Genomic DNA, 24,240 nt, shown 5'->3' with positions numbered 1-24,240 from the left:
TTTCTCAGAAGCTTGTGTCCTTTTGAGAAGTCCAGTTAAGATTCAGGCCTAACATGGAGGAGGCCCGTGTTGTTATCCTTGTTCCTAATTTTCTGTATGCCATAATTAAAATCACTTTTCCAGTGACAGTTTTCTTGTCTTGGAAAGCTCTTGGGCCCTATTATACACACGATTGTCTCAGGGCTTCTTCATCTTTCCAGATTCAGAGAGTAGAGTAGCGTGCATATAAAGGTTAGGATGGTTTTCCCTTACCATCGTTGATATTGGTAATAAGCATACATATAATAAAACATTCACTTGAGTATGTAAGTAAACTATGAAGCATAATAAAATGAATACTCTTGAATGCACCCTCCAAGTTACAAATTAGAACATATCATTGAAGGTGCCCATGTGCTCCTGTCCAAGGCCAAAACTTCTTACCTGCCCACTGGTAATTACTACCCAGAAATGATAAAAAAAAAAAAAAAAAAAAAAAAAAAGAAGACATTTTTGTGAATTTGAAAAAATGTTTAAGTATTATGCATAGTAGTCTTTCTGAATTTATTTAATGTTTTAATTTTTTTTTTTTTTTTTTTTTTAATTTTAGAGCGAAAGTTGGGGATGCACACAGGGCGTGGGAGGAGAATCCCAGGCAGGCTCCACGCTCTGTGCAGAGCCTGATGTGGGGCTTCATCTCACAACCCTGGTTATCATGACCTGAGCTGAAATCGAGAGTCAGACATTCAACCAACTGAGCCATCCAGGGGCCTCTGAATGTACTTAATTTTTTAATAATTGGCTAGAATTATGAAGGGGTCCCTTCCCTTAAGAAATTCATATTTTGGTTCTTAGAGGCAAGACTATCTAAGAATATACAGCAGTCCCAAGGGTGAATTATGTAGTCCAGGCTTGCTAAAGAAATTAGGACAGAAGGAAGAATCCAGATGGCCTGCTGGTTAATTTAAAGATGGTCTTAGGAAAGAATTTTGACTTGACTGGTAAAAGGACGTGTGACCTGGGCATGAGGAGAGTGACTGTCACGTCCTGGCTGAGGCCTTAAAACCAGAGGAGCTACCGGCCTGGTCCACCTGCTCCTTTGATTTCCCCACACCCCCTCTCTCGGGGAGGCAGCAATGCACAGAACAAAAGGGTCCGTGGGTATGATTGTTCTCTACGAGGCTTCCTAAGGATGTTCTTAGATAGGCTAGGACTCTAGTCTTCGTAGGAGTGGAGCCCGTGGGCTGAATGCAAGGAGTAATATCTTTTGTACTCTGAGGACTTTTGTTTGTTTGTTTGTTTGTTTGTTTAAAGTATCCATGTATTCATTTATTCCAGTAGGGTGTAAGTCTCAGTATTATTTGCCTCATACACGCTTTCTTTTATATTGGCACAGATCATGCACGCGTTTTCAGTTGCTCCTTTTGACCAGAATCTGTCAATTGATGGAAAGATTTTAAGTGATGACTGTGCCACCCTCGGCACCCTTGGCGTCATTCCCGAATCTGTGATTTTGTTAAAGGTAGGTAACGGCTCCTTATGTAAGGAATTCTAGAAAACTTTGATGACCTGTCCCCACAAGCGACAGTGGTGAAGATCGCCTCTGGTCCTCGGGAGGCTGTGCCTGTAAGCGACTGGCCTCCAGACGCTCCCACTCTGGCTCAGCTGCACAAGACTGAGTGGAGATCAGAACATCGCTTGTTCTTGTGGGGTTTTCATCATTTTTGTTAAAAATAATATAGATTTAAGCCTCCACCCAGACTTCTGGATCAGCAGAATTACTTAACCATACTTGTATTAAACCATCCCCTCATTTCTTCTTGGCTCAAAAGTACCAGCCACTCAAGCAGGGAAGCAAATGTAACACATGAGGCTCGGCCACGATGGTCTAAATGCTTCTGGTTGACTTGGGATTTTTGTCCAGGGCATGGAAATTGGCTTCAGGTACAGTAGATAGGAGAGGTGGAAAGTGTTTTGCAAAGGCAGGGTCCTGAAGAGTCCATGAACTGCCTCATTAGCCCAGTTCTGTCCTTACCCTCCTCTAAGGGGTCGGTTTTGTCCCTTCCCTTTGCCTCTTTGGTTTCTTAGTGGCCAGAATCATCCCCACTGTGGCAAACAACCACTGCGTCACCCGGTAGAGTATTTGTATTTGTTCACTATTTTGAACTGTGAGATACATGCTTATATCTGGAGCCTCAGTCCTGATGAGATACAGTTGGGCCCTGGAAATAAAGGAGCAGGCCCATAATACCCACTCCTCCACGCACTCCTACCGCCTGCCCATTCCCTGTTTCCTTTTTGCTTTTCTTTCAGCTGTAGGTTCTGTGGAATTATTCTGAAAACCTAGAATTGCCGAGCCCTTAAAGACCCTAGGTCTAAAACCTTTGAAATGGCCCATGTTATCAGAGGACTTGTACCTTGGACGATCAGCTAGAGTCTATGCTAGCCATCAGCCTCAGGGCTGGCTTCTGTCCTGAAAGGGGAATGGGTGATTTTTTCCTGCTGCCGAGGAGGAACAAAATTGTCTTTTTCGGCTAACTTATTTTTTGGAGGACCAGTCTGACCTGGTTTCCACCAGCTCTCTGTCACTGTCACCACTGGCATCCTAACTCACATTCATTCATTTTGTGCTTAGTAACCGCAGGGGAATAGATGTCCACATCGGAAGGTGTTTTTAAGAGCAGTTAACCAGTGTCACATGTAATGTATGGTTTGGGGGTGATGAGTGTAGACCCATCATTGTAGGCGGGGACATCCTTTGTTAGTCCTGGACATGGCCGCCTCTCTACCGGACAGCGCTTGTATCTGTGTCCTGTAGCAAAATACCGGTCGACACGTGGACCCGCCTTCCCTGTGGTGAGGATCTGCCCTGGTTTTCACTTGTCTTCGTTGGTTTTTCTAGGCCGATGAACCGATTGCAGATTATGCTGCAATGGATGATGTCATGCAAGGTAAAGACACATTTGTTTTAGGAATTTAAGTTGCTAGAAGGAGAGGTAATTATATCTGGTGAAGTTTCCATCGAACAGTGCTTTTACTTTTCACTTTGAAAAAGTTTTACGTGTTGTTAGGGTGGAATCTTACATTCTTTCTCCTGGAAGATCATAGAGAAGGGCGGGTGCAAAAATGGGGCAAATGGAAAGCTGAGAACAGAGTAGTAATGATTTAGCTGAGCTGAGGAAACTGAAACACAGGTAAGCCTGGCAATAGAAAAGGTCAACCAGAAGCAAAGTTAATTCTGATTGTAGAGCCTCAGACAGATGCACAGGGGACCCCAGGCACTTCGACAGTGGGAGTGAGGTCAGAGCCTGAGAAGAGGAAACTATGTAAGAAGCAGTAAGACAGCGCAAGCCCCTTCTCTGGATCCTTCCCCACCGGGACGTCACGTGAGCAATGAGGATGTGTTTCTCAGCTCTTTGAAGGCGAGAATGAGGCTGTTACATGGCAGACAGGGAGAACACCCCTGTCTTTGTTCAGATGCTGGCAGCTGCCTCTGCCTCCTACACAGGAGCGATGAGCTAAATCGCACTCGGGGGACACTGGCCAATTCAAAAAATCACCTACAGATAGGTATTTTTTTTTAAGTGCTTCATCTCCCAGTAACCCTTCAGTGAGGCCCACCAGTGTCCACTGACCAGTCCTCATACTTCACTAGGGATAAATGGGCACCTCCAGACCAGACAGTGGAGGAGTGAGGGTCTGGAACGAAACGGTGTCCATGAAGAGCCTCAAGAAAGGAAGCTAAATGAAGCAGTCCATGCAGGAAGCAGAAGAAAGCTCAAAAATTAACTATAAATAATACAGAGAGACCATATAGCTAGGGACTATATAAGAGAAACGTTGAGAGGACAGAAAGGGTTTCATGAAAATATAGAATGATCGTACCAAGGATCCGATGCAGTAAGTGAAATTCTAGGGACTCGTGAATCTAAAAGCATCCAGAGATACGGGAGGAAAACAAATCCCCTTCATAGGATAAAGAGTCAGAAAGACCAGTGGATGGAGCTGTGCCCACAGGATTCTGAGGAAAAGTGAGTTCTGATCCAGAATTCCACAACTAGACAGATTTTGTTCTTCCCTCACATTTGAGGCCCCCAAATATTTCTCTCTCAAGTATCGTTTGCCAATACACTGTGGACGGGTGTGCTCTTCGTAAACAAGAGTGCAAGTCAAGAACGAAGTCGGTGGTGGAACCAAAACCTAGGGATCCAACAGAGGAAGACAGCCCTAGAAGACGGGAAACCCCAGAAGAGAAGCCCTGCGGTCAGTGGCGAGCACCCCCCCAGTCCAGATCGGAGCAGGGAACACAGCTCCGGCAGAGCGTGTCCACGGGGAAGAGTGGAAGTGATGGAGGTCTGTCTTGAGGTTTACAGGTCTTCCAGCGTCTGTATGCAGCAATTACCACCCCCAGAAAGGTAAAGTCATACCAGACAGGAAGTATGACCAAGGTGCACTGAGGGGTTCAACCGTGAGCACTTGTTAATGGAGTGAAAGGTGACGTGAACACTGGACACTGACTTGACTGGCTTCACAACAAAAAATACCACTGTCAGGAGGGGACATGGGTTAGGGGGCAGGTGGTAGACCAACTAAATCTTTAGTGTTCATTGAGGAAGTTGTTAGATATTATTTATCTAATGTTACGAAATAATAATACAGTTGACCTTGAACAACATGGGTCTGAACTGTGCCAGGTCCACTCCCACATGGGCATTTTTAAATAAGTGTATGTGCAGCACCATAAATGTGTTTTCTCTGCTTTATGATTTTCTTAATATTTTTTCTCTAGCTTACTTGATTGTAAGAATGCAGTATATAATGCATATAACATACAAAATATGTGTCGAGTGACTGTTTTGGGTGAAGCTGTCAACAGAAAGCCGTTAGTAGTTAAGTTTTGGGGAGAGTGCAGAGCTCTGTGTAGATTTTCAGTCATGCTGTGGGTCAGCGCCCCTAACCCCTAGTTGTTTAAGGGTCAACCGAATCAGCCTATCATCTGGAAATAGAGACCAGGAGAAAAGGCTACATGAGTCTGAAGGGGTTGCTTCTCGAGTGTGGGAATGGAGGGAAGGTGAGAGAGACAACAGCATCTCTCCAAGGGCGTCTGTCCCACAGTTTTCTCCAGGCCCCCCCTGGAGTCCTGCAAAACTTGGCTCTAGCTACAGCCATTGTTCTACTGTATTTGACTTGTGTGTTGCTTTGATAAAAGTAAAAACAAAGAGAAAGGTCATCATCTGATTATTCTCACCCAAAATTTCAAAGGTAATCGTTATGGGTGAGTAAAGTAATTAGAAGTTATTTATAAACTTTTTTTTGTCTTTAGGCATTGCAATAATTTAGGCATTCTTGTCTGTCACGACAGTGTTTTCATTTTGGAATTCTTTTTTCTCTCTCTTTCTTTTTTTCTAGTGTGTATGCCAGAAGAAGGGTTTAAAGGTAAGTCACATTTGTCATGTTTTGTTCATGAATGTCAGAGTCATACTGTAATTTTCTCTTAAAGCGAAGGCTGTAATTTGATTTTAAAATTTAATCCAATATAGTCTCATGACTGAAATTAATTTTAGTTAAATGCATTTTTTATTCGGGCTTCTTCATTATCTTTTTCAGCACTCAGGCCTCAGCTACGGCCTGTGTGTTCAAAGTCTGTGGTGCCAGATGTCCATTTTGCTTTCTCTTTCTCATTTGGAGGGGCGGGTGGGTGGGGAGGTTGGGGGGTTAGCTGACGGCATTTATATTTACCTTTCCCCGTTCCTCCTCTCAGTCCCACCTTGGAGCAAAACATTTCGTGTGTAACTGATGAGCATTAGAGGGAAGGAATTTGCTGAATTATATCCAGTTCAGTGAAAAGGTTTCATTCATCCATTTAGAATTCAGGCCTTTTTTGGATTACGACTTTGGATGGAGACACAGCGGTGTCTTGTCACATCATGGCCGCTATTAGTTGTGTATACCGATAGTATTAATTCATCAAATACAGATCTTTGATATTTACAGATTGAGCCTTTGCCCTTCTGATTCCTTTTGGCTTACTCCAGAGGTCCGTGGCAGCTTGTGATTTTTTTGCCTCGGAGTGAGTTTAATCAAACACCAGGGGTCCTTTGCTGAAACAAATAAGTGAGCAAAGCCACTGGCCTTAGTAAAGCCTTTCTGTCAATGCAGCTTTGTTGTCTACACGTTACTACACAAAGAAGCGGTCAAAACAAAACAAAGCAAAAAATGTCTTTATGAGAAATGGCCATCAAATGAAAGCATCAATAAAATGTGATTAACTTGTGCGAAGATCCCGCGTAGGAAACACATGGCTTTCAACTGAAACGTGGTTTAGCGGAAAGCCTGGAGTCTGCTGCTCTGTTCTTACCCTTCACCATCCAGGGGCTGCTGTGCTCACTCATTAAATTGGATATTCCCTGGTGATGATGCGTTCTTGGCAAATGGAATACCTGAACTCTTCATTTTCAGTTCACAGCTCTACCTCCACATGTGTTTCTTTTCCCAGGTACTGGTCTACTTGGACATTAATCTTTTGGACACTTGCTGACTTCTGAGAAATGACCAGAAGGGAAGAGAGACGTTTGACATATGTTAGGGCATTAACGAAACGATGGATTTAAGAATTAAACCATTCTGTGACTCTTCCAAAAGGCAGAAAACTATTCTGAAGTGACTGTCCCAAATGCCTTATGTCAAATAAAGCAGATTGCACTGACGGACATCAGACTTGAAGGAAATGTTTCAAATTTTATATTTAAGAGAGGGTGGCGGGCGGGCGGGGCAAGTAAAGACGGAACCGGTTTAGTAGCAGTAACAGTAAATCATGTTTACATATGAGATTTATAGTCACGGGAGGGAATAAAGTTCTGTTATATTTCCCTGCTCGCACTTCATACCAGATGCATTGGTCCATAAAGGATTTGTATCACAGTAGATGGGACAACATTCTGCTCTGAACTAAAAAGTAATTCTTTAGAGACATAACCTGCTTACCAATACCTGTCTTTGATTCATATTTTACTTTGAATAAAGCATGAAAGTGAAGAAACTTGCCTTAATTGTGGAAAAGTGTCTTCGGATTATCCTCCTGTGTGTTGGCTCCCACACTACCCGTTGCCCCCTGGTCTCTCTTAGTGTCGGGTCAAGGAGGAGGCACCTCCGTGTCTCCTGCAGTGAGCGAGGGATTGGGTCTCAGTTTTGGCTTCAGTGCCCTGGCTTTCGTGCACACAGAAAGGATGGCAAATGTTTGTTACCTGTGATAGCACCTTCCTCCAATCTTGCCGTCATTCAGAATTTGGGAAATCAAGTACATCTTGCACTTTAGAAAACTCTGACCACACCCTATCAGAAGAGTAAAGTACCATTTGGATAACGCAAGGTTTTTATAGAAATGTGTTCTTTCCGTTCTCCAAGTCTACTGTTTGTTTCTTGGATCTCGCTTCTCTTTTTGAAAGCATTCTTCCTGAAATGCCCAGAAAGGGCATTTAGATCATTTTGTTTAAATAAGACAAAAAAAGCATATGGATGGGATGTGTCGTTTCATCCATTTCCGATTACTGTTATTAACTCATAACCAAAACAACATTCTTAAGAATATTGAGGGGTTTTAAAATGGGACTTAAGACAAGTTGGTTTTGCTGTTTTCTGTTGAGTTGTGTATGTGCACGTTCGGGGCCAAGATGCTGACTCCTGCGTGTCTCTCGCAAACACTTTTCGAGGCTTTGGTTCATGACAGGTACCCTCCCTTTGTTTTACCCACAAAAATTTAAACTCAGATAATGGATGAGGGAGGCAGGTTTCAATTTGAGGACCAGCAACCTTGGCAGAGCCCTTTTGAATAGCTCTTTTTATCAGAATAATATGGCTCTTTGGTCAAATTATAACTTCTTATTTTTCCCGTTTGCTATGTCTCCAGTCTGTGCCCCCTGAGGAGGCGGGTGCATTTAAAGAGCCTGTGTGGGAGAGTGAGAGCTCCACACAGGACCCTTGAAAGCCATCCTAGGAACCAGACGTTCCCGTGTTGAGCTCTGTCAGCACAGGGACGGGACTCGGGGGTTGAGATCATGGGTAGCTAATTGGGTTTTAGATCCCTGTCTTTTATTTCACTCCAAAAGGGAAGCTGGAGCATCAGTGTATTAATACACAGAGCAACGTATTCTTTCCCAAGGTAAAGACTTGTCAACAAGTTCCCTTGGTGCTCAATGGGCCAGCTTCCCTTTTCCTACAAAGAAGCCACTCGGCCGGAAAAGGTTCTTTCTAGGGACTGACAAAGATGTCTGTGGCTCCTAGAAATCAGATCTTTTTCCCGATTTCCTGTTAAAAACAGTTCTTAAATGTGTTACTCGAGTCTTTCCCCCTTATGCAATGGTAACCGCCTTTTGGAAATCTTTTCAGTATGACGACCCAGTCCCTGCAGTGGCTCCTCTAAGAACTCTGCCCAGAGGTGGGAGTTCCCAGCCCAGCAGCTGTTTTCCTCCTGCCCTGACCAGTGCTACTCAGTGTTGGCCATGCACCCACCAGCAGCAGTGGGAGGCTGTATTCGAAATGCAGGAGCTGGGGGGGCGGCGCCTGGGTGCCTCAGTGGGTTAAGCATCCGACTTCGGCTCAGGTCATGATCTCACGGTTCGTGGGTTTGAACCCCCCACCTCGGGCTCTGTGCGACAGCCCGGAGCCTGCTTCAGACTCTGTGTCTCCCTCTCTCTTTGCCCCTCCCCTGCTCACACTCTCTCTCCCTCTCTCAAAAATAAATAAAACGTTAAAAAATTTAAAATAAAGAAATGCGGGGGCAGGGGCACCTGGCTGGCCCCGTCGGAAGAACCTGAGACTCTTGATCTCAGGTTATGGGTTGGAGCCCCACGTGGGATGTAGAGATTACTTAAATATTAAAAGAAAAATGCAGGAGCCCAGGCCCCAGACACATGAGATCCGCATCCACAGGACGCTCCAGCGCTTTCAAAGTTTGAGAAGCCTCTGGCTGAGACCTCTTTGCTACGCTCACTGCTTCGCATGGGGAAAACAGGTACACAGTAGATAAACTCAAACCCAATTCTTTGTCTCTATTTACAAATATGTAGAGACCAGTGGTCTTCTGGGCTGGGACCACATTGAAGCCCAGAGACTCTCCGTCAGGTTTTTTTTTTTTATCCCATGCATGTGTATTTTTTATCAGACCAGTCCTCTGTAGAGGGTATTAGGAAGCCTGAGACTTTCCCCCTTATGTTTCTGACCACTCCTTAATCCCACACTAACATGACTACATCCCGTGATGGTACAAATTGTTGACGTTACCTCAAGTGCAGGTTGCCATTTGGCCGTCTTCATTTCCTGGGGAAATCTGTGTATTAATGAGCTTTGTTGTTTAGAATTACTCTTAATTTTCTGCCAAATTAAAAAGAGATGCGTGTCCCCTGATTTCCATGAAGTCATAATCCGGAGTGAGTATTTTTTGGTTACTTTAAATCTCCAGTTAGTGGTCTGTGTGGTCACGGACTTATTGATCAGACCCTGGTTAATATTTGAAGCTGATGTTGGTATTGAGTAACCTGTTTCAAATACCCGAGGCATGATTTATCTCTGTCTAAACAAACTGCCGAAATGAAATGAGCATTAAAGCCTGTCTTTCCTGTTACTGAGTCCTGGAGGAGCAGCCCATCCTTTCTCTTTGGCATTTTAATGTTTTATTTGCTCAGTGTTACAGGGGACTGTGAACAGAGTTCAGTCCGATGCAAAACCAGCATTTTCATTTAAGAAGATTCTCACCCCTTTGCCAATGCCCTGTGTCTCCCACCCCACCTCCAAGGTGCAGGGTTTTGTCAGGAGCTACATTTGCGATTCTGAAGGCCAATAGTTCACTGCCCCCAAAGCTCAGACCTCGTGTGGACACCAGTATGGCTGGGGATTTGATGATCAACATTCCTGGTGTCCTTTGTTCGTTAAACTAGAAATTACAAACATTTGTATGTGGTACCACATACGTGATGGCTTTGTCATGGAGCAGCAGCTGTCATGCCATGCCAAAGGCCTGTGTGCCAGGACAGAAGCCTAGCAAAGGGACATACAAAACCACCTCTCCTACATCCCAGACCTCTGTTGTTTTTTTCAAGTCTGGCTGTCGAGTTCACTGGGCGAAGGAGTCTGCCAGCTGTTCAGATCACACATACATGTGTAGAGGAGTGTTGAGAAGTCAGGTCACCTGGTTCCAGATAATTCTACCGTTTACCTTGTAAGTAAGCAAAGTTGCTTTGCTTCAGCGTGGTTTCCTCGTCTCTTAGAAGGGCAGTATTTGCTTTGTTTTCCCTCCCGCGCTGAAGATCAAGCAGTAATAAATGTTGGGGTAAATTGCTTTGTATTCTTTGTCATTAGAAAGACTCCAGCCTCTGTGAGGGAATGCCCCGGAATCTTTTCCGTAAGTCTTCAAATAGGGGTCATGTAACCACAAAGCCAGGCTACCCAGAACCCTTTCTCTTTAGCATATACCTTAAGCTGGAAGCCCTTAGGGCTGAAATCACGGCTGGACAGGTGTTCAGTCATCCTGTTACATAAATCTTTCCTCTTGGCCGGTAGAGAAAATGAAGCTAATGGCCAAATGGTAAGCTTCCTTGGTTCTCTGTTTATGTGCAGGGTTATGTTGAAAGGTATTTGAAACACGTTTAGAATGTGTGTTGAAGATTTATGTCTCTGTGATGGGCAGGTCCTGCCCTAGAGGGGAGCTTCCGATGTTTTGATTGTCATTGCCAAGATCATCAGAAACAGGTGCCGTGAGCTTCAGAGGCAGGGCTGTGCAGGCACTGGGAAGCGCGATGCAATGCAGAATCACATGTTTGTCATTTTTTATTTACCTCTTGAGACTTAGTAATGTTATTCAAGAGTAGAGTCTGTGGAACAGGTATTTCTTGTGCTTCCCCCTTCCCCAACAAATAAACCACAGGAACAGTTGTATCAAATCAGTACAGCATACTGCTTACCAAATCCTATCACCTTAAAAAAAAATGCATACGTCTCAGACGAGTTGGTGACATTTCTTCATATGGTAAAATTTAAGTATCTTTTCGGAGCCTCATTAGATTTTGGGTAGAAGGAGGTTGCAGAATTCATCTTGTTGTGACTTGGCAGTTGAATGACCTCTTCTAGGTGACGTTGGTCTGCCTTTAGAGCTGGGACCCGCCACCAGCTCATTCCTGCCCAAAGCCTTTGCTGCGTCCCACGCGGGACGCAAGACCGTGATCCCTGGAGGAGCGGATCCTGCCAAATGGCCTCTGTCCCACAAGCGTCAGTGACATGTTGGCTGGCTCTTCCCGTACGGTGTGTTCGCACTTTCTCATTCACGAGGCTGTCGGCATTTTCCATGAAGTTAGTCCCAAGAGCTTGCCCAACACAATTACTGTATTGATCCCAAATAGAGGGCATCATCTGTCCCCACCCCTCCCCACAACGTGCTTAAGGGAAAAAACTCGCTTTCAAGGACTTGGCCAGGGCCTGTGGAGCGAAATCCTCAGAGCCAGAACGGGAGCCAGCCTTATACCAGCAGCCGGAATGGCAGCTTGAGTTCCAGATCTGTGTTCGTGCTGCCAGGGGAGGCAGGCCCTGGGCCCCGGGAAGTGAGGGGCACCCCCCAGGGAAGCCGGAAAGCCTAGCCAGCCACTGCCTGGGTTAAATCATTGCTGGCTGGCACACTGGCCTCGGTGCACTCGTATCTTGGTCCCCCTCTGTTCCCCTCTGATTTATTTGTGTCTATAGCCAAGGAAACACTCAACTGCTACCAGCTTTTTCTATGTTCCTGGATAAGCGTGTTCCCCTTTGGGCCCAGGTCCTCTCTGAACGGAAGATGTGTAGAAGTCAGACATGAACTAGGTGGAAGGAAGCAGTGGGGCCTCATCTCTTCGGCTCTACCGTCTTGAGGAAGCTTCGGGGAGTGCTTCTAGAAAATCACCCAACTGGGCTTCTCTTGTTTTATCAGTCTGTGAGTCGCCTCTCTGGTTGGCTTGTGCCTGCAGTATTTGCTGCATCTTCCATCTGTAGCATGCACTGCTGGTTCTCTGGATGAAGGAGGATCCAAGCGGTGCTAGACTGTCTAGAATTCCGGACGCAGAGCGAACTGGTTATTTTTGTCTTACTGGGAGCCAGAGTTAGGGGTGGGCTGGATCTCACATCTGCACCAAAAACCACTCCAAACCCAGAAAATGAGTCAACCTAATTAGTGATGGACTGTTCTAGCTCCCTGAGTGCAGGGGCTCTGGCCATCTCATTCTTCACTGTTTCCACATGAGCCATATGTAGCCACGTGATAGATTCTTGTTTTTTTTTTTTTTTTTCTTCCATATTTATTTTGAGAGAGAAAGAGCAGGGGAGGTGCAGAGAGAGGGAAACAAGAGAATCTGTCCATACGGGGCTCCAACCCACGAATGGTGAGATCATGACCTGAGCTGAAACCGAGTTGGACACAGCCTGCTGAGCCACCCAGGCACCTCCACATGATAGGTTCTCAGCAAGGGAAAATGAACATTTCGGCATCCACTGGAAGCTCTTCTGTGACTAAGATTCCTGGGGGAGAGCCTTCTGTGGCTTTGGTATGACCAGGGCTGCCCCCACCTTCGGGCTTGTCTCTTTTTGTCCTCAAAATGGGGACTCCCTATCTATGTTCTCGGTCGTGATCAAAGACTTCTGTAACCCGAGAGTGGGTCCCCCAGGGTGGCCTCCTTTGTGCCGAGTCTCCAACATCCGCCAGGCAGCTCCCTGTGCAGACACTGAGGCTGACTCCCGCCCATCCGGCTTGTTCTCACTGGGGCGGAGCTATCCTCCCAGCCACCCCTGCAGCCCACCCTTTCTGGTCTCCCAGCCCCTCCTAGACCTTACTCAGTGCTTCCGTGGTTAGCACACCTCGGGCACCGGGCACCAACTGCTTGGTTAGCACACCTCGGGCACCAACTGCTTTTGAGTTTTCTACCCCTCTTTTCCTGCTGGGCTGCCCCATCCCCATTTTCCTCTCCGTTGAACTGGTGTGGGGGTGGGGGGGGGGGAGCAGAGTGTGGAGTTCCTTCCAGGAGGCTGTTCCCCATTTGAGGACCCCCTCGTGCATTATTCTGAGTTTACTGTTGTGCCCGCTCACATTTTCATTCTCCGGTCTTCTTAGATGTCAGGTTTTTTTGAAGCCAGCTTTCATTTTCAGCAGTCGGGAGGGCAGGGGTGATGGCTAGGTTGCAATGTATTAAGTGTTTGAAAAAGAAAAGGCTTGTGCCCAGAGGCAGCCATGCGTGAGCGGTCAGTCCTGAGTGGTTTGGATTGAAATAGGCCAGGGAAAGCAAAGCTCTGGAGCCTTTGTCCAATCTTTCCCTTCCGTACCTAGGCTCCATGCCAGGCTGTGTGCCCAGCCCCCTACGGCACGTGTTGCCTTCTCCCCAGGGGCCCTGACGGTCTCAGAATGGTGCCCCCCCAGGATACACTGGAGATTATAAGCCTCTTGCATTGAGGTTTTCTGTAAAGACGAAAATGCTGTAATCGAAAGCTCCTTGATTATAAAGAAGGAATAGAGAGGCTTGGCACAGAAGAGCCTTCGTTCTTTGGCCTACCCAGCCAGGGTCGGGCACATTCAGTCCCCCAGAGCCAGTAGGACCTTAGGCTCTCGGGGACCTTGGAGTCTGCCAGTCCAGACCATGAAAGGTCACAGCTGCAACTGCTCACTTAGGGTGTTTCCGCACCACTGCTGCCTCTATCTGCCCCCTTGCTCTGGCTCAGGTGGGGCACCTTTGTCTCCGATCACGGGCCGGAATGGCACCATTAGCCCTTAGCTAATTATCATTAGCCAGAGTTGGGAGCCTGGGATCTTTTTGTCTCACAGCATGGAGGGAGAGGGCTCTGAGGCGGAGTAGCTGAAACAGGAAGAGGCACTGGGATTGTGATCCGAATTGAATTCGAGGATCCCTCTGACTCCCTGTACAAAAAAGCGAGAGGATGGCAGGAGACGCGGCGCTTCCAGGAGCTCTGGAATTTGTGCGTTCGCCCTGAGACGTGTGCGCCCAGCTCTGCTGCAGGCAAGCCAGCCGGGTGCCTGCTGCCCTGCGAGTCGCAAACAGGATTTTATTTCCCCAAGCATCTCCCGGGACCAGTGTCCCGTTGAACATCCCCGTCTGGGGCAGTTGGCCCGCCACAGAATCCCCCTGCACCGGCCCAGAAGTGCCTTGACCCACCACGTTTAACTGCTCTCTCATTCTAGCTTTGAACGAACCACCTGGCCCTGGTGCATCCTGAGAAGGATCCAAGCCCAGGCCCCATGCTGGGCAGGAAGTCAAAGGGTCCCCAGGAGTGGGATGGGCCCAGGGGAAGCAGATGATGTTCCAGGCATCTGTCCTCTGTCCCGTCAGTTGCCTCCCTCCTATTCTGACCACCTCGTTCTACCAACACTGCCAGAAGCTTTGTTAGAAATACAGGAGCTCAGGCCCCCGAGTGGCTCTGTCAGTTAAGCATCCGACTTCAGCTCAGGTCATGATCTCACTGTTGGTGAGTTCGAGCCCCACATTGGCTTCAGGCTGATAGTGTGGCGTCTGCTTGGAATTCATTCTCTCTCTCTCTCTCTCTCTCTCTCTCTCTCTCTCAAAAATAAACTTAAAAAAAAAATAGAGGGGCGCCTGGGTGGGTCAGTCCGTTAAGTGTCTGACTTTGGCTCAGGTCGTGATCTCCCAGTCTGTGAGTTCAAGCCCCATGTCGGGTTCTGTGCTGACAGCTCAGAACCTGGAGCCTGCTTCAGATTCTGTGTCTCCCTCTCTCTCTGCCCCTCCCCTGCTCCTGCTCTCTCTCTCTCTCTCTCTCTCTCTCTCTGTCTCAAAAATAAATAAACATGAAGAAAAATTTTTTTAAATAGAAATGCAGGAGCTCAAGCTCCAGACCCTGGTGCATCAGGTTCAGGCCACTCCTATGGTGTTCAAAGTTTGAGAAGCCCTGGGCTGGGGCCTCCTTCCCATCCATGGCTGTTGAGAGTGTTCCAGGAGGGAGTGTTCCAGGAGGGAGAACTTGACACAAGGACCACAGAGCTCTGGTGCCTGATGTGCACTTCCCCTCTGCCTTTCGCATTTGCATGTGGCGGTGGAATGAGGTTGAGGCTCGCCCTCCTACTCACCATTAATTCGGATCATCTCTTCTTGGGTGAGGGTCTTGGTGGAGAAACATGGCCCCGGTTGCAGCCCCCATGGGACTGAAAGCTCAGGGTCCTGCATTTCTCAGCGCAGAGACTGATGCAAGGGTTGCTGAGGTCCCAGATCTTTTCCATAATGGAATGCGGTCTCCATGACTGGACAGATGGGGACTGGGGACGGGGAGGAGAGAGGAAGTGGAGATGTGGAACTGACAGTCACTCTTGTTAAGCACAGCAGGTGGTCAATAAGTAAGTTGAGTAAGTGGGGCTCCTGGGTGGCTCAGTAGGTTAAGTTCAGCTCAGGCTCAAGTCATGATCTCACAGTTTCATAAGATGGAACCCCGTGTCAGGCTCTGCACTAACATTTCAGAGCCTGCTTGGGGTTCTCTCTTTCTGCCCCCCTCCCCCTTCCCCACCCCAGCCCACGCACTCTCTCTCAAAATAAATAAAAATTTTTATTTACTTTTTTTGCCCCGCCCCCCCCCTTTTTTTTTTACCCCTGTCCCCAACAAATAAAAATCAAAAACAAATAAGTTGAGGGGCACCTGGGTGGCTCAGTCAGTAAGCATCAGTCTCTTGGTTTCGGCTCAGGTCATGATCTCATGGTTGGTGGGTTTGAGCCCCACATCAGGCTCTGGGCTGACAGCTTGGAGCCCGGAGCCTGCTTCGGATTCTGTGTCTCCCTCTCTCTCTGCCCCTCCCCCACTCACGCTGGCTCTAGCTCTCTCTCAAAAGTAAACATTAAACAAATTTAAAAAATTTAAAAAAGACCAAAGGAGTGAGATCCAGAGGTCTCAAAGATCTCCTCTAACATTAATGTTGTTTGTGACATGGGGCATGATCATGGGGCCACCAAGCATGCCCTCACTCATTGTCCCCCAGAGCTCTGGCCTTGTCGACACACTGCCTGTTCATTCATCTAGCCGTTACTCCCTGAAGAGTTGCCCCATGGAGAAGAGAGGGACATGTGTGACACAAATGGAGTCCCCTCCCTGAGGCCCAGGAGCTGCTGCTGACATGCATGTGACCTTGTGCAAATCTCTTACCCTTTCTGGGCCTCAGCAGGCAGACTAAAGTGAACCCCGCTCTGCCTGGGTTTTTAACTCTCGGCCCCAGCAGCCTCCTGCCGCTGTCCCTCCACATCTTTAAAGGCCAGGGGCCCGCCTCCCCGTTCTGGGTTAGGTTGGGAGTGGGGAGCGAGCTGCCGAGTCAGGGGAGGATGTCCAAGACCCGCTAACCGGCTGAGGGTGGGACGGTCACCACGAGGCTCCTTCGGGGACTCACACCAAGCTCCTCTGTGCAGAGGACGTGCTGTCGGGGCACAGCCTCCTGGCCCACCTAACCCAGCGCCTTTTCCTTCCTCCCCAGCCCCCGCAGACACGCGGAGCCCTTGGGGGTCTAGGGCGTGTCCCGCACCTTTCCCATAGTCCCCACTTGCCCCAGAAGCTGTCCCTCTCCCCTCGGAGCACGGGCTATTGGCCAGAACGCTGGGCGCTCGCCCGGGGCCCTGCCACAGTCCAGCTACGTAACCTTGAGCCAGTCTTTGCGCTCGCTGGCCCTCAGTTTCCCCACCTGCGAAATGGGGGCACAGAGTGCCTGCCGCCGGGACCGGCCGCGAGGGGCGACGGGCGCGCCGGGGCCGGCGGGGCGGGGGCCTCCGCCGCTCCCGCTCCCTCGCCGGCGGCTCGGGCTCCGCAGTGACGGGGGGAGCGGCGCCGGGGAAGGAGCGCTCCGCGGTCACGTGACGCCCCCCCCCCTCCCCGAACTGCGGCGGCGGCGGCGGCGGCGGCGGCGGCGGCGGCGGCGGCGAACGCGAAGCCGCGTCCGAGCAGAGCTGCAGCGGCTGCCGCGGGCACCGGAGTGCCGAGCCCAGGACGCCCGGCCCAGGCCCGCGGGTGAGTCCGCCCCGCCCGGGTGCGGCCCGGGGACGAGGAAGGGACGGCCCCGGCTCCCCTCGGCCCGCCGCCAGGACCCTGCACCGGCGGGCGGGCGGGGACCCGGGGCCCGAGGGTCGGCGGGAGGGGGCGCGGGCTGGGTTGGCCGCGGCCGGAGGCGGGCGTGGGGGGCAGGCCTGGGCTGAGGCGGTTGAGCACCCCCCCACCCCAGCCTGCCGGGCAGGGTCCAGGCCGCCGCTGAGGGGGCGCGGGTCCCACCCCTCTGCGTGGGTGGGAGTCCCGCCTGCCCTCTGCCTGGGGAGGGGGCGTCTTGGGTGCAGAGGAGGGGACGCGGAGAAGTGGGCGCGTTCCTTCGATCCCTGGGCAGGGGCCCCGGGCCTTAACGCCCCCCCCCCGCCAGGAGGAGGCGCTCCGGTCCTCAGAGGAGGGAAGTGGGGGTCCTCAGGGGCAACGACCCTGAGCCCAGAGGGCGGTGATGTCCTTGCTTCCCCAGGGACAGAGCGCACTCCCTCCGCCCGTGTTCCCAACCCGCCGCGGAGCGGGGCACCCGCGTCACGCAGCCGGGCGCCCCCTCGCCGCCTCCCTCCCCTGGCTCCGCAGGATCAGAACACTCGGTGGGAATCCACAGGGCGGTCCCCGCGCCCCGCAGACGCTTTGGTGCCAGCCTTGGGGCGCCTGGGCTTGGGCGCGGGCGCGCGCGGGAGCGCGCACACGCGCGCGCGCGCACACACACACACACCAGCTCAGGAGGCGAGCGCCCTCCTTCTGTGGTGGTTAGACCCCAACCTGTGCGTGACCCCCGAGTCCTTGCTGGGGTCATAGCACAGGCCTGGGGGTGGAATCAACAAGAACACCCCACCTCTCACACATGGCGCATTGGCATCTGTCCCCGTTCTTCATTCTTTCCCTCTCTGTAGTCAGAGGCCAGCAGGAAGGGCCGAGGAGAGAAGCTGGGTCAGGACAGAGCCGGAGAGAAAGGCAGAGAAGAAATGAAGTAGGAGGTGTCATTTCCTCCCAAAAGGGAGCTGGGTCCCCAGCTCTTAGCCCACCCTGCCAGAGGGCAGTGGTCCCTCCTCCCCGAGGGTGTCTGGAAGAAGAAGCTGGGGGGAAGAGGGTCTGTTTTGTAGTAATGTCAGCCAAAGTTGACCCTGAATGGGGAGAAGGCAGCAGCTGAGTGGGGGTGGGGTGGTCCTGCCCAGCTGATCCCAGAGATTCCCCCCCCCCCCCCCCCCGCCCCACGCCGCCACATTTTTCCATCCAGGACCTCAGCCTCAAGCGGAGGAGTGCCTTAATGGCTTCAGAAAGGATTCTAGGTAACAACTAAGCCCCAGGTGGCCTAAGCACCTTCCCCATGCACAGTAGTGTTTTGGGTGTGTGTGTGTGTGTGTGTCTACGCATGCGTGCACACTGAGGTCTCCATTGCACAGATGAGGAAACTGAGGCTTAGAGAGGCTAAATAAACTGCCCAAGCTCGTGGAGCCACCTTCTGCCAGGGCTGAAATCAACTCTCTGACTCCTGATCTAGATGGATTTGGGGAGGGGGCGGGGGTCTGTGATGTGTGGGGTGGTCCACAGGTGACCTGCTCCCTGTGCTGCTTGGGGGGGTGGTTGTGCATCTGGATGGGGTGGGGAAGCTGGGTCAGGTTGAGGAGGACCCCTCCACCTTCCTTTGGGGTCCAGAACTCAGACCTTCTTCCTCTCCCAGAGCCCTGTGCTTGCTCTGCTGTCCCTTTCCACGGTCACGATGGTGTTCCCACCCTGGGACTCATAGCTTTCCTTGGGCAAAGGCTACTCCTCTTCCCTCTGTGCCTGGTCGCCTGCCTGGCAGGGGTCTCAAGAGACCCTCCACCCCCGTGAGACAAAAAGAATTCTTCCTTTGGCTTTTTGAAATGCAGAGGGGGTCTCTCTTTTTTGGCTCCAGATTGGGGGGGGGGGCGTCTCTACTGCTCAGGGCCTCAGGACCCTCAGCGTCTGCACAGGCCTGGGGTAAGGGAGCCCTGAGACCCTACTTTAGCCCCTTCTCACCCGGCCCCACCCCCTGCCCGGCTGTCGTGTTCCAGAGCTGAGAGGCCCTTTGAGGACTCCTGGGGCAGGTCTGTCTTCCACGACACCTGTCTGTCTATGGAGGCCTTTGTCCTGGCTGTCAGAGGCTGCTGAGCTGTCACACGGGCTGCACAAACAGCCGAGACCCGTGCACAGCCAGACACAAACAAACACACGGTGTGAGTCACAAACACCCCGAGACCCAAACCCGGGAACACACAGGCGCACCCAGGCCGAGACCCCCGCCTCCAACTCTGATCGACACTACAGACGCCAAGAGGCACGCCATCCAGCACATGTACACGCAGAGATGGAGGTCATTGTCAGCAAGGAGAGCCTCCTTCGAAGCCCCCATCGGACTGATAGCTGCTTCTGTTAACCCCCGCTGGGCACATGCGTGGTCCATACACACACAGGAAAGAGCACAAGAGAACCCCACGCCCTTAGAAATTAACCTGGCAGACATGCACTTGCACCCACCCACACCCGGGCCACCACGGGCGCACACACGTGTGCATTACATCAGCTTCCTGCGTGTGGGACGTGAACTCCTCATCACCCCAGGAGGGGGTGGCAGAGGCCCCTCTGACCTCCCCCAGAAAAGCCTCACCTTCTTTTCTGTTTCACATGAACCCAGCTTGGCTGGCCCTAAGAACACTGGGAGAGTGTCTGGTGTTTCCCCCTCCACGTACTCCTCTCCTCTCCTCTCCTCCCCCCATACCTGCCCGGCTGCCAAAGGAGCCTCTTCACCCTGTGGCCCCTCTGCTGTCCCTGAAGGCGCTGCTCCACAGGCCCCTCCTAACACAGAGCACACCCCAGCCCAAGCAGCCCCCCGGGGTTCCCTTTCCTTTGCCACTGAGCCAGGAAAGCTTGCCAAGTCCCGGTTTCAGCTTTGCCCTCCCGGCAAGGCCAGAGGCCAGCTGGGGTGAAGGGAGGGGAATCCTCTGAGATCCTCTGCCAGGCTGGGCCCTGGCACCCTGGCTGTACCCCTGCTCCTTGGAGGGCGGCTTTCTGAGAGGTGCTTCTGTGGGCTCTGATAAAGTCTCTGGGGCCGACCGATGCTAGGTGGGGGCAGCGAGGGGCTCTGGGCTTTGCCATTCTCATTTGGGCACTCGTCCTAGGCTTGCCAGAGTGCTGGTTCTGAGTCCAGGCCTGGCCATGCCTCTTGCTGGCCGTGCAGCCCAGGCAAATCATTTCGCTTCTCTGGGCCCTTCTCCAGCTCTGGGAGCAGCTCAGCCTGGCCAGGGAGTGTGAGGTGTGAGGTGGTAGTCTGAATGCCAACGAGGAAAGGAAGTTTCGCTCTGCTGGACATCATGGGGCAAAAGGGTGTTGCTGGCTAAGGCCTTCTGGCAGATTGAAAACTAGGTCCATACTAGGTTAGGCCGGGGTCATCAGTCCTGGGACCCCCTGGGATGGCCAACCTGGGCTCAACAGAGTAGGACCTGAGGGCAGGGGACTGAAGCTATAGTTTACATCTGTAGGTATTTTTATGCCCCCAAACGTGCTCTATTTTTAGGGCTGAAGACTAGCAACTTGCAGGCAGTGACTCAGAGAAGGAGGAAGGGAGAAGAGGCACAGGGGTGCTCGTGGAGAGACACCCCAAAACAGGGAGGTCCCCCTGGAAGAAAGGAGCCAAACCTGTGATGCACCTGCCGTGTGCTGGTACGACGGCAGGAACCTCATTGGCACACTTGGTAAGCATTTATTGAGCAGGGGGGTGTCCTAGGGGACTGGGACGGGCCCCAGGGACAACAGAGATGAGCTGGGTGTGGCATCATTCGGTCCCTCCCACAGCCCATTGTGGTGTTACTGTGGCCACATTTCAGATGAGGAGGTAAGGCTCACAGAGGTAAAGTGCTGTGCCCACTCCACTAGTAAATACCTCTGCCAACATGAGCCACCCTCCCCCGGGGAAGCCCTTTAGAAGACGAGGGCCTGAGGTCAAATTCTGACTGCCACTGAATAGCTGTACAACTTAGGGCAAGTCATTCCCTCTCTCTGGGCCTCCATTTCTTTATCTGTAAAGTACAGATCACCCACTCTGTTTGCCTGATGGGGCTGTTCCAAAGGTTAAGGAGACTAATATAGGCAAGTACCCGAGGCAGTGCCCAGCTCATGGTATTTGTTGGCGACTGAAAGGAGATGGGCTGGGCGTTGTCAGGAATCCAAGTCTGGTCTCTGCCGTGTGGCTTTGGACAAGTCACTTACTCTCTCTGCGCCTCCTTTCTTTCTCCATGGGACAGGGATGATGAGCCCTTGTTTGCCTGCCTACCTGGGAGCGTTGTTTGTGCAGATCAGACATGATGGCTGGGAGCTGCTTTGAAAATCACAGAGCCCCACTCAGAGATAGGAATGCACAGAAAAACAAACGCCAGAAAAACGTGAAGAAAGATCTATTTTAAAAAACTTCAAATATTTTACTACAGCAAGAAAAAACAAGCCTTTTCTTCAATGTTTTGGGATAGTGGGATTTTTTCCCATAACTTCACATTGCCAAAGCAGTTGGCATTGCAATCATGGGAGATGGGTGGTCTCCCCACCTGGGGGAGTCAGTGCCTGGCACACAGTAGCCCGTCAGTGGTAATGGCAGCTATTAGTGGAATTAGGAGTTGCATAGTGATAGGGGGTGGGGGTGTTCCTGGGGCGTGACTGGCTCCGGTGTGAGAGGTGGACATCAGGTTTGGCGGAGTGGAAGGTGTGTGTAGGGATGAGCTAGAGTCCGCTCATGGAGACATGGAGTATGGAGGGCCTTGAATGCAGTTTGCATTTCCCTGAAAGCCAGTGGGGAAACCATCAGAGGGGCTGGCCGAACCTTCCGTGGGCAGGCCGTGGGTACCTGCTCACCAGTCAAGAAGGAGGAACTAGCCTGGCACCATTCTCTGCCCTGCCCGCTGTGTAAGAACGGCTCCACTGCCTGGTTCCCCGCATCTCATTTTCCTCGTGTGTGCCAGGGAGCATCGTCCATCCCCGGGACAGGCGAGACGACCAAGGCACCGACTGCTCAGGGAGCTGGGGCATTGCCATCTGTGCTGGAAGTCAGCAGACCCATGTTCCCCCTCTGACCCCACCCCACTAGCTGAGTGATCTCAGGCAAGTCACTGACCCCTTCAGGCCCCCCTTTCCATCTGTAGAATGGGCAGATGCAGTTTCTGCCTTTCTAATGTGGCTCCAATGAGACTTGAGCAGGTGACCGTGCTATATGACGCTCGGGTGTGTTGTGTCTCTTGGGGAAATTGTGCTGTTTCTTGTAACTACCTGTTCCTCAGGCTCCCCTGAGGATTTGGGGCAGCTGGGATCTGGGGTATACAGCGGGTGAGGACAGACTCCTGAGCCACCAGAGAGGCAGTGACCTGCTCAAGGCCACAGGAGCCACCTGCCTGTCACAGCCAGGCTGTTGTGGGGAATGGAAGGGAGACACATGTGGGTCCAGCCCTCTGTTCTGCTCCTGAGTTGTGGCCCCAGGTCTGTGAGGGAAAGATACCCCGAATCCCTGCTCAGAGGACAGCCTTCTCCAAGGTCCTGATCCTCTAAGTTAGGGCTTTCTGGGTGTGATGGAGGCGGCTGATGGAAGGTGACCTTGGGAACTTTTCTCTTGTGCTGCCTGCTCAGTGCCAGAACTGCTGAGGCAGACCCGATCCCTCCGTTCGCAAAACTAGGGTGTGCCATCTACCTGCAAGGTACCGCGAGGACAAGGCCCACGCGGGTGGCGGGCCAGCCTCGCACCCTCCTGCCCCTTCCTGATCTTGGAGGTCCAAAGAGAGACCATCCGCTCCTGGCAAACTGCTGTGGGCTCCAGCCTCATCCCATTCACCACCTGCTTCCACCTGAGATATTGGGGCTTTTCCAGGTACATACGGGTGCCCTCTCAGCCCCTCCTCCAGGGCTTCAAGCTCCCAGAAACAGGACTGGACAGAGTCCCTGGGGCAGAGCCTTCACCTCTCCTAGTCACCAGGCAGGCCCCCAGACCTCCCTGGCTGAGGAGGTCTGGCCCTTTGTGGTCTTCTGATGGGCAGAGAAACCTGGGACCTGTCCCCTACCCCTGCCCTCATGCTACATTGTCGGGGCCTGCCCTGTGTCAGCCAGGGTGGGAACTAGCTGACTGGCTCAGGGATTCCAGGAAGGTTCTGGCAAGGGAGAAGCAGAATAGAGGCCGAGTGACAGAACACAGGTGGGGGGGAGGCATTAATTGAGCACTTACAGATGTGGGGCTCAATGCTGAGCACTTTTCATGGATCTCATTTAATCCTCAGAGTAACCGTTATTGGGCCCACTGAGGCTCAGAGAAGTTAAATAGCCTGCCCAAGGTCACTCAGCTGGTGTGTGGCTGGAGCTGAGATTTGAATTAAGGGCTGTCTGACTCCACTCGTAACCACTTTGGCCTACTGCATGTAGAATTAGATGGGGTTAGGGGAAGGGTGCAGTAGAGAGGGGAAGGGATAGTTCTGGGATACTTCTGGGCAGAGGCAGGGATGGGGTATACACTCGGGCTGTCCCCACACTTTGAGAACATGGCCCTGAACCTCCCAGGTCCTCCTCCCTCTTTTTCCCTTTCCTTGTGGCCTGGAGCTGAGGCGCAGCACCCAGGCTGGGTTGGGAGAAGGGATGAATGAATGGGGAGATTTGTTTGCAGAGGCTCCTGGGGATGTACAATCCCGCAGACCCTGGCTTCTCCTGGCCTGTGTCTGCATGAATTCCCAGCTTGGAAACAGAAATCCTCAGCATCAGAGCTGGAGAGGAGCCCATGGGATCAGCTGGTCCAACCCCCTTGTTTTACAGATAATAATTATTATGATTATGCCTGATGGTAGCAATTCACAAAGGGCTTTCACATCTGGGTTGCCTCTTATGCACGCCAGAGCCCTTGAGGCCCGAGGAACTCGGGTGGTGGTTGTTATTCACCTCCTTGCTTAGCGGCTGAGGAAACTGAGGTTTAGAGCAGCCAAGAGATGGGTCCGAGAGCACAGAGCTAGCTTTGCTACTGGACTCCAAACCCAGATCTCTTCTCCCCCGTTGCACCATCCTGGGACCCCTGAGGCCCAGAGCCCACCTGGTATCCCTCCAGGACCACCTCTGCATTAGGGGCAGGGCAGGGGGCTGTGTCTTGGGGGGCTGGTTCCGTTCTGAGAAGTGTGGAGGTGGGCATAGGGCAGGTATCAGGGGAAGCTCTGGGTCTCCCAGTGATGCCCGTCTTTCTCCCTGTCTTGGGAA

General features: G+C 51.5%; 1 protein-coding gene across 14 annotated transcripts in view; it reads left to right on the top strand.

The window, feature by feature from the left end:
• The window catches only part of USP48 (ubiquitin specific peptidase 48), a 112,249-nt gene extending 105,226 nt beyond the window's left edge, over window positions 1–7,023 (top strand). For all 14 annotated transcript variants that reach the window (XM_045476044.1, XM_045476041.1, XM_045476033.1 and 11 more), the window contains 4 exons: window positions 1,376–1,501; window positions 2,882–2,930; window positions 5,389–5,415; window positions 6,476–7,023. In XM_045476044.1, the coding sequence (XP_045332000.1) occupies window positions 1,376–1,501; window positions 2,882–2,930; window positions 5,389–5,415; window positions 6,476–6,498 (225 nt within the window). In that variant the 3' untranslated portion in view covers window positions 6,499–7,023. The remainder of the gene's footprint in view (window positions 1–1,375; window positions 1,502–2,881; window positions 2,931–5,388; window positions 5,416–6,475) is intronic.
• Window positions 7,024–24,240: the final 17,217 nt, after the last annotated feature.

The sequence above is a fragment of the Leopardus geoffroyi genome, chromosome C1 (assembly GCF_018350155.1).
Source record: "Leopardus geoffroyi isolate Oge1 chromosome C1, O.geoffroyi_Oge1_pat1.0, whole genome shotgun sequence".
Classification (NCBI taxonomy): Eukaryota; Metazoa; Chordata; class Mammalia; order Carnivora; family Felidae; genus Leopardus; species Leopardus geoffroyi.
This window is presented reverse-complemented; position numbering and strand designations above follow the sequence as displayed.